The sequence below is a fragment of the Haplochromis burtoni genome, unplaced genomic scaffold, assembly GCF_018398535.1.
Source record: "Haplochromis burtoni strain Fernald_Lab_line unplaced genomic scaffold, NCSU_Asbu1 Contig_101, whole genome shotgun sequence".
Classification (NCBI taxonomy): Eukaryota; Metazoa; Chordata; class Actinopteri; order Cichliformes; family Cichlidae; genus Haplochromis; species Haplochromis burtoni.
In genome coordinates this window covers 1,917,169-1,933,712 of record NW_024582462.1, presented here as the reverse complement: position 1 = coordinate 1,933,712, position 16,544 = coordinate 1,917,169, and the positions used below count along the sequence as shown (strand labels likewise).

Here is a 16,544-nt window from a genome sequence, read left to right as displayed (position 1 = left end):
AAATGTGAACCTATCAACAAGCCATAAAACACCAATTTATACGCGCTTGGTGCCAGGAGTTATAAATTGTAAGTTATGGAGGTTATCCTTTAAGCATGCATTTGACAGAACTCCATGGAGCTGTTATGAAGGAAATCAGTAAAAAATGCAGACACAGTAATGAAGCAGCACAGCCTGCAACCTATCTCTGCGTTCTCCCTCTGTCAGCAGTCCAGCTGCTGGCGAGGGAGCCCAAAGCCCCCATTAGGTTGTTTTGACAGCCTTATCCACAGTAATTAATACCAGGCACTTTTAAATGAGATTTACGTGAGACATGCTGTTTGCACTTCCCAGTTGAGGGAACCTGCTCTTGGTGAACTGCTGCTTTAGAACTCACAGCTTCCCAGTGGATCGTCAGTATACAGTATTTAATTCAGTATAGTAAACACTCTGAGTCAAGATTCAGAGGATTTCAGGCTGATATTGATTTATTAAGATCATGAGCTGGAGAACTAAAGCTGCCTCCATCTTGAAAGCTGACAATACACATAACTGAAATGGTTTATATATTGTATGTAACTGACAAATGGTGTTCAGAGTAATCCATGAGCTACGTTATTCAGTTTCTTTTTCTCTTGGTCATCTGCTTCTTCTTTTTTTTCCGGCTGCTGGGTCTGCCACATCTCACCCTGGCTCTAGTATTCTTCCTGTCACATCAGCCCTCTTCATCTCCTTCTCTTCATTCACGTTTTAATCTCTTGCGTGATATTTGCTGATTCCAGTAAAAGAAATCAATACGAAACAAATGGCTTTGCTCCATTTCAAGAAGACATTGTAATGTTGTTTAAACTGCCAGTGAAAGAATGGTGTATGTGCTCTTCTCTTTAAGCTTTTTCATGTTCCTGTTTTCTCATCACATGACATTGAAGCTTCTGTGCAGAGAAGAAGTCAATAGTCTGAGTGGTAATTAAGTGGCTATTGAGTTTAAATACAGAGCTACACGCACCATGTGTTGCAAATTGTGCTACCTTTATGGTTTTAATAGAGGCATTAGAGTGATCTAAAGCTTTTGTTTTTTTTCTTTTGGGCTTCCTGAAACTTTCTGAAAACTGTTTGTCTTTTATTTTTGAATACCTTTTTAAGCAAGTGACTAACAGGTAATTATCACACAAGGATCCACAATTATCTCCACTGTCCAAAGTCACTGCAATGGAAATACAGTCTGTAGAGGCTGAAATCAGAATGTATTTGAATAAACATTAAATAAAACCATTGCATTCTGTCAACATGGGTACATACATTCATGTAAAAGGTACTGGGCGATCTGTGCTAGCGTTCTGAAAAATTTTAACAGACTTGCCAGCACAATGAGTCAATTGTGGAGTCCAAAAAACGAACAAACAAAAAAACCCCTAAATATTATTATTATGATTATCATATATCAATATTAAACAGGGAACCTCTATCTTAGAACTAATTCTCACAGCAATTATGGCAAGCAGGTTTCCTTTCTCTCAGAATAACCCAAATTAGTTATTAAAATGTAATGAGTTAATTAAGGTATTCATATTTTATAATTTAACGCTTGGGTCGCATGTAGATTTCTATGCATGTTATACCAAGTATACTGTACAAAAAGCTTTTCCTTCCAGTCCAATAACGTGAATGCATATAAGTTTAAAAGCTTATGAAAATTTTATATTTTTATCCCCCCATTTCTTTCCTATCCTGTTGATAAGTGCCCTTTAAATTTATTATTCCCTCAGGGTGGGAACCATGTATGTACAGACACAACAGGAGTCATGATATTGTCAGACTACGTGTATGACATTTTAGTACCATGACCTGCTCTCTCAACACACACACACACACACACACACACACACACACACACACACACACACACACACACACACACACCTCCCCCCTCCTTGTAATTCAGGTCATTACAAGTGACTGTAAGAAGCAATAGGAAGTCTGGCTTTAGGTAAGGGTTACTATAGTAAAAGGGGCAAAAATGTGCACCATATGACAAAAGCACAGGAAGTTCATCATAAATTCTCACAGGCATCATTTTGCCTCAGCCATGACCTTTAAGGATTTCAATTTTTGCGGAATTTAATGTATTTGTGACAGATAGACGTGGCAAATAAGTGCATGTCGGCGATCGTAATATGTGTCAACCGTACAGTTGATTACAGCTGACCTGGCGTCAGTTTACTCTGAAGGGTATATCTGACAGCGACGATCACCTGCATCTGGCCATCCCATTAAATCTGTGCAGCTTCTGAAAGAAACAAAACAACACGGTGTCAGTTTCCCTGTTCCACAGGAAATGGGATTTTCTGTTGCCTCTCTCTCTTCTCGCGCCTCTTCCAAACAGAAAAAAAATCAAAAAAAGAAAAAAACTTATATTTATTTTTCACCGTGTGGTTTGCTGTTCGTGTGTGCGAGGAAGGACAGCTTGGTCAATACAAATATTGAGCAGTACACCGAAGAGCCCACGTTGTTTTCCTTCGTTCCCGTTAGGTTGTAAGCCCACCCACTTATTAACTGTCTCACTATGTAAGGGTCTGGCTGGGAAGCGGCGGGGAAGGAGAGCTGACAGAAGCTGTCCAAAAGTCCACATATTCAACCTTTTAGAAGCAGGCTCGGAAGGTCGACGGGAGGAAAAATGAAGGAAAAGAGTCTGATTGAGACTGCAAAAATGCAGGGCAACGTACTGGTAAGGCGGCTTTTTGACTCGTACGTAGTGTATGACGCCGATTTCGTTCCTTTCCCCTCATCTGTTAGTTCCCGTTTTCCATAGCCTATGCGCTTTGACGCGCGTCGGATGTTTTGGAAATGCATATAATTAATGTCTACCTTTTTTGCGCCCGTTATAACCATGTGAGGTGATTTCTAATAGTTCACGCCCTTTTTTTAATTTCACGTATCCTTCCCTGCTTGCAAGTGCAGCCGATCTAATGGAGCCAAGAGGGACATGAATCATAGTTAAAGGAGTTTGAAAGTTTTGTCCTGCTTTTATGGGGCCATTCATAATGACTGCTGAGTTTTGGCTTTGTCTCTTTTGCCTCGTGATGCTTCTGAGGGCAGAGGTAACCTTTTGCCCAAGGAGGGTCCCATTAATATTTTATTGCATCTAAAGCTGTGAGGTGCAGGATATATGACTCTGGCTGTCCTTGTGCAGGGAGCTGAAGGCAGCTATATGATTGTATGTATGAGGAGAGTGAATACTAAGTGTCCTTTGGGGGCTCTTTCGGATATTAAAGGCCACTATCTTGCCTATTTAAGGCTTTTGAGCCTTTAAATTTTTGATTTTGAGAATATTATAGTTCATTCTGCATTATCATATTATTTCATGCCTTATGATCCTTTGCTGATGTTGCTTGAGCGCTTGCTGAAATTCTTATCCAACCAACCAAGGTAAAGAAAAAAAAATTGATTCCTCCCCATGATTTCTTCATTTATAGCTGAATAAGCCGAGGTCTGCAAACACTCAAGGCCATTTTGGAAGATGTGGGTCACAGCTGTGTGGAGTCAGGCTTTTCCAAATGGTTCCTTGGCTGAAGATCGTCTTTTTCTGCCCGTGGCCTTAAGTTGTGAGGGGATGTGCTGAGTGTGTTTATCTCTTTGATCCCTGCGTAATGAAAAGTAAACATGGGTGTTTATCATGAGGATTTTGGTCAACTTCCAAATCAGAAATGCGCTTGCACTGAATGAGATGTAAAGTGAAAGTGATTTTAATTTTAGTTGCACGTCTAAAGAGAAAAGAAAAACTGCCTATCAGCATCTCTAAAGCCCACTAATTAACACTTAACTTTGGGGCAAAAACAAGAAGTTGAATTTTACTTGGGAATGAGTGCAAGACTTGGCTCATATATTACCCCCCTGAAAACTAGTGGTTTTAGAGTTAGTCTTTCACTAAATGACACAATAAAGAGTCCTGTCAATGGCTGTATGCCTGTCTGATCTACAAGTGGCACTAAAATGACAAGGAGTGCTGCAGTGAGCTAGAAAAATGCAAGAAGACAACCCATAATGACAACCTTGTAAACATTTTTGTTTGGAAGAAAAGCTTGTTAAAGTTCAGAATTTCACACAGTGTAAGGCAGAAGGCTGTTATTCAGTAGGTATTCCCTATGGGTTATTTTTTAAACCTAGCTTATTTAAAGGAAAGTGCATATCCCAGAAAGGCAGACTATTGTTTTCAGCTACAACTCGAGCATGCTACAGTACCCCTACATGGATCATTTATTCTTCTGAAAGTGGAAAAATATTTCAGGTTTTCCATCAGCATGACCCTTGTAAGTGAATTTAAACATCTCCTGTGATATCTGAAACCTGCAAGCAGGTCGTTATTGGACGGATTTACATTTAAGCAAATGCTTAATATTTCAATGGTTTTAAATTGACCTTAATTTAACTTTAAAAACAGAGAACACATACACACCCATATGTAAGAGAGGGCTACACTAAGTTTCTTTTTTCTTGCCTGAGTCCTAACTACTAACTAGCCTTTACTGTGAGCACCAACTCTACATTGACGATTGAAGGCCGAGAGACAGCATTGTATTTTTTATGGGCCAGTGATAGACAACATTTGGATCACTGTTACACTGAATGCTGGGCCTTATCTAGACACTTTATGGCAGATTTCAATAACTTAATCACTGCTGCTGGCTCCACTTCACAATGGCGGAGGCATTTTCACACACAAGTGGAGAGTCCCTCACTTCACACAACAAAACACAATTAAGCCATCATTTTAAATGGGATGGATCTGCTGGCAAACTACTGCCACAGTTCCTGTATTATGCTGGTTTTGTACTTTTATTCAGCTACAAAAAACTTTTTAAATTAAAGTACAGAGCTATAGTAATAAGCTTGAGCCAAAAACTCAGACTTCAGAGTACTCTAAACATTTAGATTCCACTATTTTTTTTCTACATGAGGTGGTAGGTTTGGCACAAGTTAGTTTAAAGGGAGAAGTGATAATTTTTTTTTCAGACACAGGACAAACTGAGGGTCTGCAGCAAGGCTCAGTGTAAGATAAATAATGATTACTTTAAACTGTGAATCATGAAAATAATGAGGTCAGTGTATGTACAAGTAATCCCTGTGCAGTACTTGGAAAGCTCAGGATTCAGACTGCTCCAAAACTCTTTTTGCAGTCATTTCAGGCACACAGTTTTGTCTGGAGGACAGAGACCCCTCCCTCCTGTCATTCGAACATTTAGTCTGTTTCAGAAAGTTTTGCCTAAAGGGAACACAGGACAAACTGAGTGCCTGTGACAAGGTGCAGTGTGAGATAAATAAGGATTATTTTGATCTGTGAATCATGCAAAGCTACTCTAGCACCATAAACAGAGAGGCTGGAAATAAACTGAGCATCACACTGTATCGCATCATGCATTGCTGTTTTTCTGAAGCATTTTCTGAAGTTTTTTACTCATTTCTCACAGTCCTAATGGCAACAAAGCAGATCATGTACTTTTACTTGACAGGTTTATTATCCCAAGTGATTGCTTCTTGCACAGTAAGCACATACTCATGAGCCTAAGACTAACTGTAGTGCCTCAGTGGGAAGTCTTCTCAGTAACTGGGAGAAAACTGCACAGCGTGATTTCTGACCACAAAGCATAATAGTTGGATAGTTGTTGTTGGCTGTTTGGGATTCTGTGTGCAAGCGAAGCACATAGTACTTTAAATGGGTGGCGAGAACCCCCAAGGTGTTGTGCCTGCACAGGAAATTGTAGCTCATCAAGTCTGCATCCAGATGCCTAAAGGGGTAATGACAGTGAAGACGTTACCATGGGATACATCGGCTATTATCGCACCCATTCGCTTGCAGTACAGCATGTGCGGAGCTCAGTATGCTTGATGTCAGCAAATGTATGAGCTTCTGGCCTAAATGTGACACTGTTCAGAAACAGCTCAGACACTTGTTCTCCAGCTTTCACTCTGTTTATGTCTAATTGTTCTCTGGCATGGCAAACATCCTCCTTCAAGGGCACAGACGGCTCTGTTGTTGAACAACTAATGATTTGTTTCCCTCGGCTGAAATTGGGGGGGGGAGAAAAAGGAATAATGGACTGAGAGATTTTTCTCTAGCAGAGGAGAGGCATTCAAAAGACTAACCAGAAAGAGTCCCTGTTGTCATGGTAATACCTTAGACTGTTTTGAGTTCTCAGTTTAAGTAAACATTGGCGCTCCTCCAGTGAGTGCTTCTGTTGTCTCATTAACTTCAAAGAGCGTGGCTGCGTGATGCAAAGATTCACTTCAGTTCACCTTGACTTTACGTGTATTTTAAGGTTACTGCTGGGGGGTTTGGTTTAATATATCTAAAATATTTTCTTTTGAAAGCACCTGCTAAAGTAAATTTCCCTTATTTAGCTGCCGTACATCATCCTGAATTTAGTCAACATAACTCTGAAAGTCATATAAGGACTGAGGTTGACTCAGAACTATGATGCAAATTGTAGAATTATAGCCACATATAATGTACAGTAAGATTCTTGTTCTCTGGTGGACAAAGTTTGGGCTGAGAGACATGGTTCAAGGTGACTAAACCTAGCCCTGGCTGCAGAGGTGGCACATGTACAGACTTAATTCAGTTCAATTCAATTCAATTCAATTCAAATTACAACAGTTTCCTCAAGGTGCTTTATCTTGTTAGGTAAACACCCTATAATAATACAGCGAAAAGCTGAACAATCAGATGACCCCCTATGGTCAAGCAGTTGGGAATAGAGGGATAAACTCTCTAACAGGAAGAAACCTCCAGCTGAACCAGGCTCAGGGGGGCAGCCATCCATCTGGAAGAGATTAATAATAACTAATGATTAAATGCAGAGTGGTGTTTAAACACAGTGAGTGAAAAAGGTGAGTGAAGAAGAAACACTCCCTTTTGTCTAGCCCCCAGCAGCCTAGACTTTGACTTATTTATTCCCATAATTATGGGAGGATTCGAGGTCAACTTATCCAGCACTAACAATATGCTTTATCAAAAAGTTTTAAGCCTAATCTTAAAAGTCAAGAGGGTGTCTATCTCACAAATCCAAACTGGAAGCTAGTTCTACAGAAGAGTGGCCTGAAAGCTGAAGGCTCTGCCTCCCATTCTACTTTTAAATACTCTAGGAACCATGAGTAAGCCTGAAGTCTGAGAGCAAAGATCTCTGCTGGGATGATACGGCACTATGAGGTCTTTAAGATAAGATATGGGAGCTGATTATTCAAGACCTTGTATGTGAGGAGAAGGACTTTAAAATTGGATTCTCAATTTAACAGGGAGCCAATGAAGAGAAGCCAGTGTGGCGGAAATATAATATCTCTCTTTATTCCTCTTAGAATAAGTAATGATGCTTTTGTTAAAAACTCCTCTGGTGAAAGTTGAAGTACTGGTGAAACCTCTGTAAAATGTTGTAAAAAGTACAAAAGTAAAAAGTAACTTTCCCATGAGCAATTTGAATTTATTTTTTGCAAAAGAAACTGAACCTCATATTATCTTAATACAATAGCAAAACAATATTAATTCAAAGGAAAACAAATATTATTTCAGCCTAAATTCTACTTCTAATAAATGTGCTCAGCTTGAACATCTGTAGAACACAAGCAGAGAAAAACAAAGGGAATTTAAAAAACAGAAAAACCCCCCAACTAGCTCTGTTGGCTGTTGCCCACAGTGTAGATGGGTTACTTTGCCTCCACACCTAAACAGAAAAATGAGGTTAAAATGGGATTTGAGAGATGTAGGAACCCTACGATCAGCTGTAGTGCTGCAGCGCGGGGAAGAGAATTGCTAAGAAATGAGTTGCATTAATTTCTGTTGTGAGCGGCGCAAGTAGATATTGTGTGCAGGCTGTGTTCAGCTCTGACCCGTGTTGCTGGCGCTCTAAGATTCACTGCTCTTAGTGGATTTACCCGGATGAATTCAACATGATCTACGCAGATGTTACATGAGCTATCGCGGCTGATTTCCTAAATGCTACAAGGTATAAAGCTGGTATAACGGTGGAAGTCAGTGAGTGAATCTAATCAGCATCATCAGCTTAGATTAAAATTAGAGTCTGCTCCTGATGTAACCTAACACTGACTATAGCTTCTCTGCACCAAACATAGTGCAGTGTTGCAAACTAACCACTTTAACACTACTGAATAGATCTGAATAATGAATTCCTTATATTTCCAGTTTATCAAATGTCACTGAGCAGTCCTTATCTTTAATCGTAATCTCTCTTCTTCCTCCCCTGTCCTCTCTTTCCTACATCTTTCCCATTTTCTGGGTGAAGTTATTTCTCATTCTTTTCTCCCCCTTGAAGACACAGCAGCTGTATCTTTCAGCTAGCTGACACATGTTTGGTGATCACAACTGCATACAAACAATTGTGATATTTGAGCTGATACAAAGTCGCATTTAAATTGAACTGCAACTTAAAAAACATGAAACCCCCCGTGTGCGTTTCTCTTCTAGTAAGATGCTGAAGTACCATGCTGTTAGCTCGGTGATGGATACACCAATAGGATTGTCTTTTATGTGTTACTGTTTCCTACATTTAGGGTCAAATTGGGTCCATGTCCGGAAGGCGTGCAGTGATGCAGTGATGTGAAATTAATTCCCCCAAATATCTACAAGCTAAAGTAACGGGCCCGTTATAAAAATGTAGAGTAAAATGAGGAAAATATAATAATAATTATAATAATATTTGTGTGGAAATGTAAGAAGTAAAAGTTAAAAGTTTTTATATAATTAAATAGTAAAATACAGACCTGAAAATTTTATTTAAAGGTATTTAAGTAATGTTCTTTGTTACTTCCCCCCTCTGTCTAGCTGTCTATTTGTCCAAGTAGCTAATTATGTCATTGTTTTTGTTTTTTTGTTTTTTGTTTTTCATTTATAGGGATATTGCAACTATAGATTATTGCACATGTAAACAGCTTTGGACTATAGTGGCATACACAAATATTTTTTTGGGAACTTTTGTTTTGTTTTTTGTTTTTTTTTAATAACAGTCCAGCTCATACATGTCTCAGGTCTGTGATACTTTGCATTTACGCCTCCAAAATTCTGTTTGACTGTGTTGAGCTTCTTCATGTACTTCAAAAAATACCAGCTAATAAATGAAACTGCTGGATTGATCAGTGAGGATTCACGGATTGGTAGCGCCATGAAAACAAGGAAATCTCAATACCCATTGCATATTTTCCACTGAGCTACTACACAATTACATTTTTCAGCTCTCTGGGTTGTACCGGAAAACCTGGATTCTTTCAGCTGCCCGCTTATTCATGAGGGGTCACCACAGCAGATGGAACTGCACGTTTGATTTGGCAGAGTTTTACACCAGATGCCCTTCCTGATGCAGCCCTTGCAGGGTTTGTGCCTCCTCCTGGTCTCAAACAAGGAATCGTTCTTGTGTTTTGGCAAATGCATGAACTACTACACTTTGGAGGCACCTGGGTTTAACTGAAAACTAACAGCCTGTAATGTCTGCACTAGAGTTGCAGTCTGGACTTCAGGAAGTTTTGTTGCAACTTGTATGTACCTGATTTTTAAATAAATAGACATGCAATACCTTCCAATGTGTCATGATTAGGTGGAAGATTTTGATATGTAAAGTTGTTTTGGTTTTTTTTGAAAAATCAATATTTAAATCAATACAAAACTCCAAACCTATGTAGAAATGCAAGATACATTCCTTTAGTTAATTGATTTTTTTCTTTTCTTTCTTTTTTATTTTCAACTTTGTTGAACTGTAAATGCATATTTTTTCGAATTCAATATCACTTTATTATCATATTGACACAATTCAGCAATATATTACTGAATTATTGTCAAGAAACCCTTTAAAAACTTCCAAATCAATATCTATAAAAGCTCCAGCAAAGCCTGACTCTTGGAGAACATCTGACATTTAAAGATAAGCTTATTCCATCAGACAATGGCAATAAGCTCAATGTACAAACTGTCCCCGTTATTGAAGATCAGCCTAATTTGCTTCCCGTTATGTTTTCCCAGAGCACAGACTGAAAGCAGCTGTTTACTTGTACCTCAAACTGCCTGTTTGGCGTATTCCAGCTGCTCGTGCGCCTTCAGGCTGATGGGTGCATTTTGATTGAGGGGCCAGTGCGCATGATTTGCTGCTCCACTACACAGTTAATGCCTTTTCAATCCGAACTTTATTGCCGGAGGATAACTTGTAGGTGTTATGTCAATAGCTCACTTCACTTGCTTTCATGCCCGGTTGTTTCAAACCACATGAAGAAGAATTGAAATCACAGCGTTGTTTGACCACCTCCGCATGTATGCTGCTTTATTGATTGCTGTGCAATGCCTGCTGCACCCTGCACCGTGATTTTCCAGACATCTGGTATCTGTGCACCTGTTACCCAGTGTCATGTAGTGAGTGAGTCAGCATTTCTATCCCAACTCCGAAGCTTTTAAAAATATCAAGCAGGATTTGGGGAGAAAAAAGGTGTTAGATATTATAGTATGGTGAGGCTGTCTTTAACTGTAATTAATGACTGATTTAATTATCAAATAATTATTATGATTGTTACGCTTAATTAACCGTTGTGTAATCTGTAAATTGTCCATCACCAGCTTGTAAATCCCACCAGTGATGAGTGTAAATTACTCATTGTGCCTAATCTGCAGTGGGAAGGCCGATTTATAATGTCATAAAACATCTAATCATAAATACATTCAACAACGTAAAAGCAAAATCCCATCATAAATTGCTGTCAGAAAGCAAAGTTGCAAAATGAAAGTCATTTTATGCTATATGTGCATGCTTGTGGACATATTTATGTACTTGATTGGGGTCAGAAACGCAACAGTCTGGGAGTGAGGGACTTGATTTATAGTGACCTTTACGCAGGCCGCAGTTTGTCAGCGGTGGCGGTGCACAACAGCAGCATTTCATTAAGCATACTGGAATCCGTCATGCTGAGTGTTTTCCCCCTCGGCTACATTTGTTTGTCAAGCAATCAAGCGAAGCTGGCAGATGGCTGGAGTTATCATCTTTTCCAGCATAGCAGATGAAATCCTATGACAAGGGTAGTTAGTTTTATTTTGTCTCTTGTGAAGTCTTCTTGCCTTCAGTGTTTTTGTTTTCTCTTATTTAGTGGTGTCTTCATCGTTTCGAGCTGCTCTTTGGAGAGAAAAGTTAAATAAGCTGAAAAATAATGGTAATTTGACTTTGATGGAAGTCAAAATTACCAATACCAGTGATCAGCCCTAAAAATTCTATCTTGAAAAATTCACTTTCGTGCCTATAATAATGAATTGCATTTATATAGCACTTTTCAAGGCACCCAAAGCACTTTACAATTACACTATTCATTCACACACTGGTGGAGGCAGCTACAGTTGTAGCCACAGCTGCCCTGGGGCAGACTGAGAGAAGCGGGGTTGCCATATTGCGCCATCGGCCCCTCTGGCCAACACCAGTAGGTGGTAGGTGAAGTGTCTTGCCCAAGGACACAACAACAGAGACTCTCCGAGCCAGGGCTCGAACCGGCAACCTTCTGGTTACAAGACGAACTGCCAACTCTTGAGCCACGATCGCCCCTAGCCAGTTTTGCAACAAAAAACAGCCATCTTTCTTGTGACCAATTCTGCTCAGCAAACAGTGGCTTTGCTACTGCAGTGTTCCGTAACAGTATTCAACGAAAAATGTATTTGGTTTGAAACAGTTTAGTTGTCAGACGAAAATTACTAGTGAAGACTTCATTTTACCACTGTCTATCATGCCGCCAACGTAGATGCATCTGTCTATTCTACAGTGTTTTATCTGCATTGGCATTTATTTGAGTCAGTTAGGCTTAAGTACTAGGCCTCGGGCCTAGAGAGTAGTAAGTGATGGACTGGCAACCATCAGTTGCTAGGAAAAATGTGTATTCCTCAACCAGTTGGTAAGTGGTTGCTGCAGATTGCTGGCAGTGACTAGGTGATATTGGTTACAAAGAGGTATATGGTGCTGCAATGAAACCTTGCATGCTTTGATCACTAGCAAATTCCCCTATTCGCCCCTAGTTGGGATGATATTTGGAACATGCCAACATGTCTGAACACACTCACAATCTACTTGCTAAGCTGTAGTGAAAGTATAAAAGTTGTGATGTAAACTGGGAATAGAGCATATGCCTTTAAAATAAAAGTTGTGAGTGTTTGCAGACAAGTTGCCAACCACTACAACCTGCTGCTGACCAAAGCAATCACAAGGAGTTTTTTGGTGCTTGACCTTCTTGGCAGCTGTTTTCACCACGCTCTTCCAGTGATCATCCACCACGTGGTCATATTCTTCCCTAGCGACCTGTGGTTGCCTCTGGGCCTGTGTGACTGAGGCCCCAACAGAAAACATAAAACTCACAGATTATTTAACTTATTAGTCTGTTATTTTTTTTTTGACTTGTTTCAAAACTCAAAGTGTAAATATATTTGTTTTTGCCAGATCAGCTACCTCTTGCCATTATATTCATTGTCAAGCTAACTAGATTTCAGCTGTGTTAGATTCACGAGAGAGCTTGAGCTTCTCACACACTGAGTCTACACAGGAATTTTAGCATGACCAGCATGTTAGCAGAGCTGTAGGAGCTTCAGTCCTCCATCTGTGTCTACACAGGAGGCATTCTGGCAGAGCAGTATTTGAAGGCCATTCAGGTTCTGCTAACTCTCTGAGCTCAACTCAGAATCACTGCAGGCTGCTAAGTGTTACTACAGGACATTTCATGGTGGGATTGCACTGGCCACAATGCCCCTCAACTTAAAGCTATGTGAAGCTACAAGCAGTTAGCTAAGCTCACTCTAAAGACTTGTACTATAAATCTTGCTCCTAGCACCTCTAAGATGTGATATCTCACATAAGAGTGGGTGAGTTTCCCATTTGACACTGTGTCTACACAGGAGCTGTTGCATGAGCAGTGTGTTAGTAGAGCTGCAGGAGCTCCTGTCCTCCATCTGTGTCTACACAGGTGATGTTCAGATATAAAGTGACGCTGTGTGTTGGTCATTCAAATTTTGGCAGTCCTCGGAGCTTGACACACAATTACTGTAGCTACTTATGCAACTAGGAGTTGACACTCAAAGCTATATTTAAAATGGGCTTGATTTGATTCTAACAAGACAACTTTTAACTGTGACACTGCAATATTGACAAAATAGCACTTACAGTACTTAAACATTCCTTTTATCGCATTTACTGGTTCTATTGCTGTTTTCAGGATCACATTTTGCCATGATGACACACACTCACAAGGTGAAAACAATACCATCTACGCTTTAGATCGCATTCATGAGCTTATAGTGCAAGCCGCTATGTGGCCAGTAGACAGCAGTGCTGATTAAAATAGAATTGAGATGGAGGACTGAAAAATACAACTGAAACACTTTCTATGTAAGCTGTAACACAGTTAATTTCTCAAAATGTTGAACTCAACCTTTTAAGCTGTGGATTTGGGGAAAAAAAGTATCATAGTCTGTTTGCTCAATTGAGTTCACAAAGGTGGATCAATAGCTTCTTGTGATATCTTTAGTCCATTTTCCAAGCTGTTGTGTTTCCTAATGTAGCTTGTGTGAACTCTTCTTTAGGAAACTGAACACAGAAATCTTTTCAATGCAGCTTCTGATTATTTTCTCAGATATTAGGTTTTAAAGAGTTACAAAATGAATGTGATGTTCTGAAGTCTGAGCCTTTAAATTTTGTTTTTTTGTCTGATGAGCTGTCCGAAACCCCCAAAATATTAGGTGTACTAGAAGGGCACCAAGGGAGTGTATCCTAGGCCAAAGCCTTATTTTACAGCTATCATCATCATCATCATCATTATTATCATTCATATCCTTCCATTCATTCTTTTTTGCTTATCCTTGTCAAGGTCACAGGAGGGCTGGAGCCTTTCCCAGCTACCATAAGGTGAGAGGCGGGGTACACCCTGGATAGGTCACCAGCCTAAAGTAGGGTTAACACAATATAGGATGGAATAATATGCCAAAGAAAATCAATCAGCAAATCATCTGATAAACTGTACTAGTAGCAGGGAACATTTAATTAATTAAATAATTAAATAAATCCAGTTATTAACAGTCGCCAGCAATTGCAATAGAAGGTATGGGTCCTGGAGGAATCTCTGTGACCACAGCTAACTAAGACAGACTGCACTGAAATAGTGCTTAATTTCCACATTTGTGTTTTGTGTGAGCATTTATTCACCAATAAAAGGCAGCAATACATCCCAAGTGATTCATCTTGTTTTGAATAGCAGCTAATAATAAATCCATTTTTGAATTGGCGTGTCAGTTTGTTTCGGGTGCTTAAACGCCCTGCCAGTGGTATGATGACAGGGCAAACAATGAACAGTGGTATTATTTTGGCTTGAAAAATACAGAGAATCGAAAACATTGAAGATCTATTCAACATCTTACTGCCAATAAAAATCCATATTGGTAGAAACCCATTTGAATTGTTGGCCCTTTTCTCTTATTCACACCAATGATTTAATTGGATTTCTTAAATCCGCTGCAGTGGCATCACACTGTGGGCTGTCTTGTTTTTACTGCCTCATGCATGGAAATGTCCCACATAAAATCCTTGAGATATTCACAAGCGTTTTGTGCAGTATGTGTCGTCTCTGTCTGTTGCACCCTCTCCTGGCCTTGAGCAATCAATCATCACTTAGCCAGACTGCACCATGCCGAGTGCCTCAGCGAAATAATGAGCATACAGTAGGTGAATATTTCATAGAGCCCGCCCTATCCATCCCTACATTATTTGCATCTTGAGATTGAGGACCCGTGCTAGTTAAAGTGTGATTGCAGTGATGTTCTTCTTTTATGAGGAGATGCCATAATTGGGCTCGCTCAAGTAGCCGTGTTGATTTCTTTCTTCTCTGTTTTTATGAGTAGTTATTCATCATAATGAAATCGAAATAATCCTCGTCTCTTTAGTGAACACCCATAAAGTAAGTGAGGGACACATACTCCTTTCATGAAGTACATTGAGGAGGTGAATCCAGGTCATTATCCCATACTGATTTATATAATACTTTGTCTCAAGGGAGAAGATGGTGATGTAAAGATCATAAAGATTACAGAAATATATTAATAAACTCTACTCTTCTATGTACAATTTACATAACCACTGACCGCAGACTTGTATTGGCAGACACTCGTTTCCAATCAGTTTTTCTAGTGGTATTAAAAAAAAAAAAAACCTCTCAATGCATTTGCAAAATTCCATCTCCTTCTTTGATACCTGACAAGGCCACCACTGATGGGTAGATCTCCCAAGGTGAAAGAAATCCATCCAAGTAGTTGTCCTAATTAGATGAGTGACACCATGTGTCAAGATTCTTTTTTTTTTTTTTGTGATTGTGCAGCATTTACAGTATTGGTAATGGTAACAAGGATCTTTACTTTTTCTTAATAGAAACTCGGGAGGCTGAGCTTGTAGGTATTTTTAGCTAATTTTTAATATCAGCATATGAACTCAAAATGGCAATGTTGATATTGCAGGAGCAATGTTAACCTCCTTATGCCTCAGACACAAAGGGCCTTAAGACCAGTTGGCAACCCCCTGGCGATCTCTGATTGTGAGGGGATAAATGTGTACTCCCGACCACTTGAACTGTTTATTCAAGTGGTTGCTGGAGCTTTTTGGGTGTCACCAAGTAAAAATCGTTTCAAAGAGGCTTCTGCTCTATAAATCTTATTGTGATTTTGGTCACTAGCAGATTGCAGTTGTTAGACATAATTTGCATGGGAGTCATGCCTGTATGCTGCTGCAGCCAGCACATTTTAAAAGGTGCAACTTTTGCTTTAAAGGTGAATTGCCTCCTCTATTTTTGGTTTGCATCACACTTTTCTCAGTTTGACTACAACTCGCTAGTTATTTGTGACTGTTTGCAGACAAGTTTGCAAGGTGTGTTCCATTGACAATGACTTGTCCATTGTCCATGGACCAAAATAAACCAACAAATTAATTTACCAATACAGCATTTACAATGCAGTGAAGATGTATTTGCCTCACCAAAGTGTCCATGAGGTCACACATCATTACATAAAAACAAAAGCAAATCATCATACGAACAGTCAAACATGATGGTGGATGTGTAATGGTCTTTGGCTGCTTTGCTGCTTCAGAACCTAGACATTGCTATAATTGATTTTTCATAAAATCAATAATTTTTCATGGCACTGTATAGGCACATTCAAAGATGTTGGCAGAGATTTCAAAATAAAACACACGATTTTAAAAAGCAAAAAGGAAAAGCTTTGTCAGGTTTAAAAGTGTTGTTTTCCCCGACTTTTCCCCACAGGTTTGTTCTTTAGAGTTGCATTACAAAATAACCTTGAAAAAGAATAAAAGTAAAGAACAATGAGCGTGATGGATTACCCATCTCAGACAAGCAGGTGTTTTCAAGTTAATTTTCATAAAGTGTAGTGAAATTAATATAAACACCCCTCGAGAAAGAAAATTAATCTAAAAGTATGTGGTAAACTTCAGAAAGTGGACACCAATACTGTGTATGAAAGAGAAACCAACCAAATTCTGAAAAAGGGAAGGTTT

General features: G+C 39.4%; 1 protein-coding gene across 2 annotated transcripts in view; it reads left to right on the top strand.

Moving 5' to 3' along the window:
• LOC102306992 (dipeptidyl aminopeptidase-like protein 6) overlaps positions 1 to 16,544 on the top strand; it is a 250,136-nt gene that overhangs the window by 29,451 nt on the left and 204,141 nt on the right. The window contains exon 1 of one of the 2 annotated variants that reach the window (XM_005943676.3): positions 2,536 to 2,704. The exons of the other annotated variant lie outside the window; for it this stretch is intronic. Within the exon in view, the coding sequence (XP_005943738.1) occupies positions 2,654 to 2,704 (51 nt within the window). The 5' untranslated portion in view covers positions 2,536 to 2,653. Of the gene's footprint in view, positions 1 to 2,535; positions 2,705 to 16,544 lie in introns of those variants that run through there. 2 annotated transcript variants of the gene reach the window in all.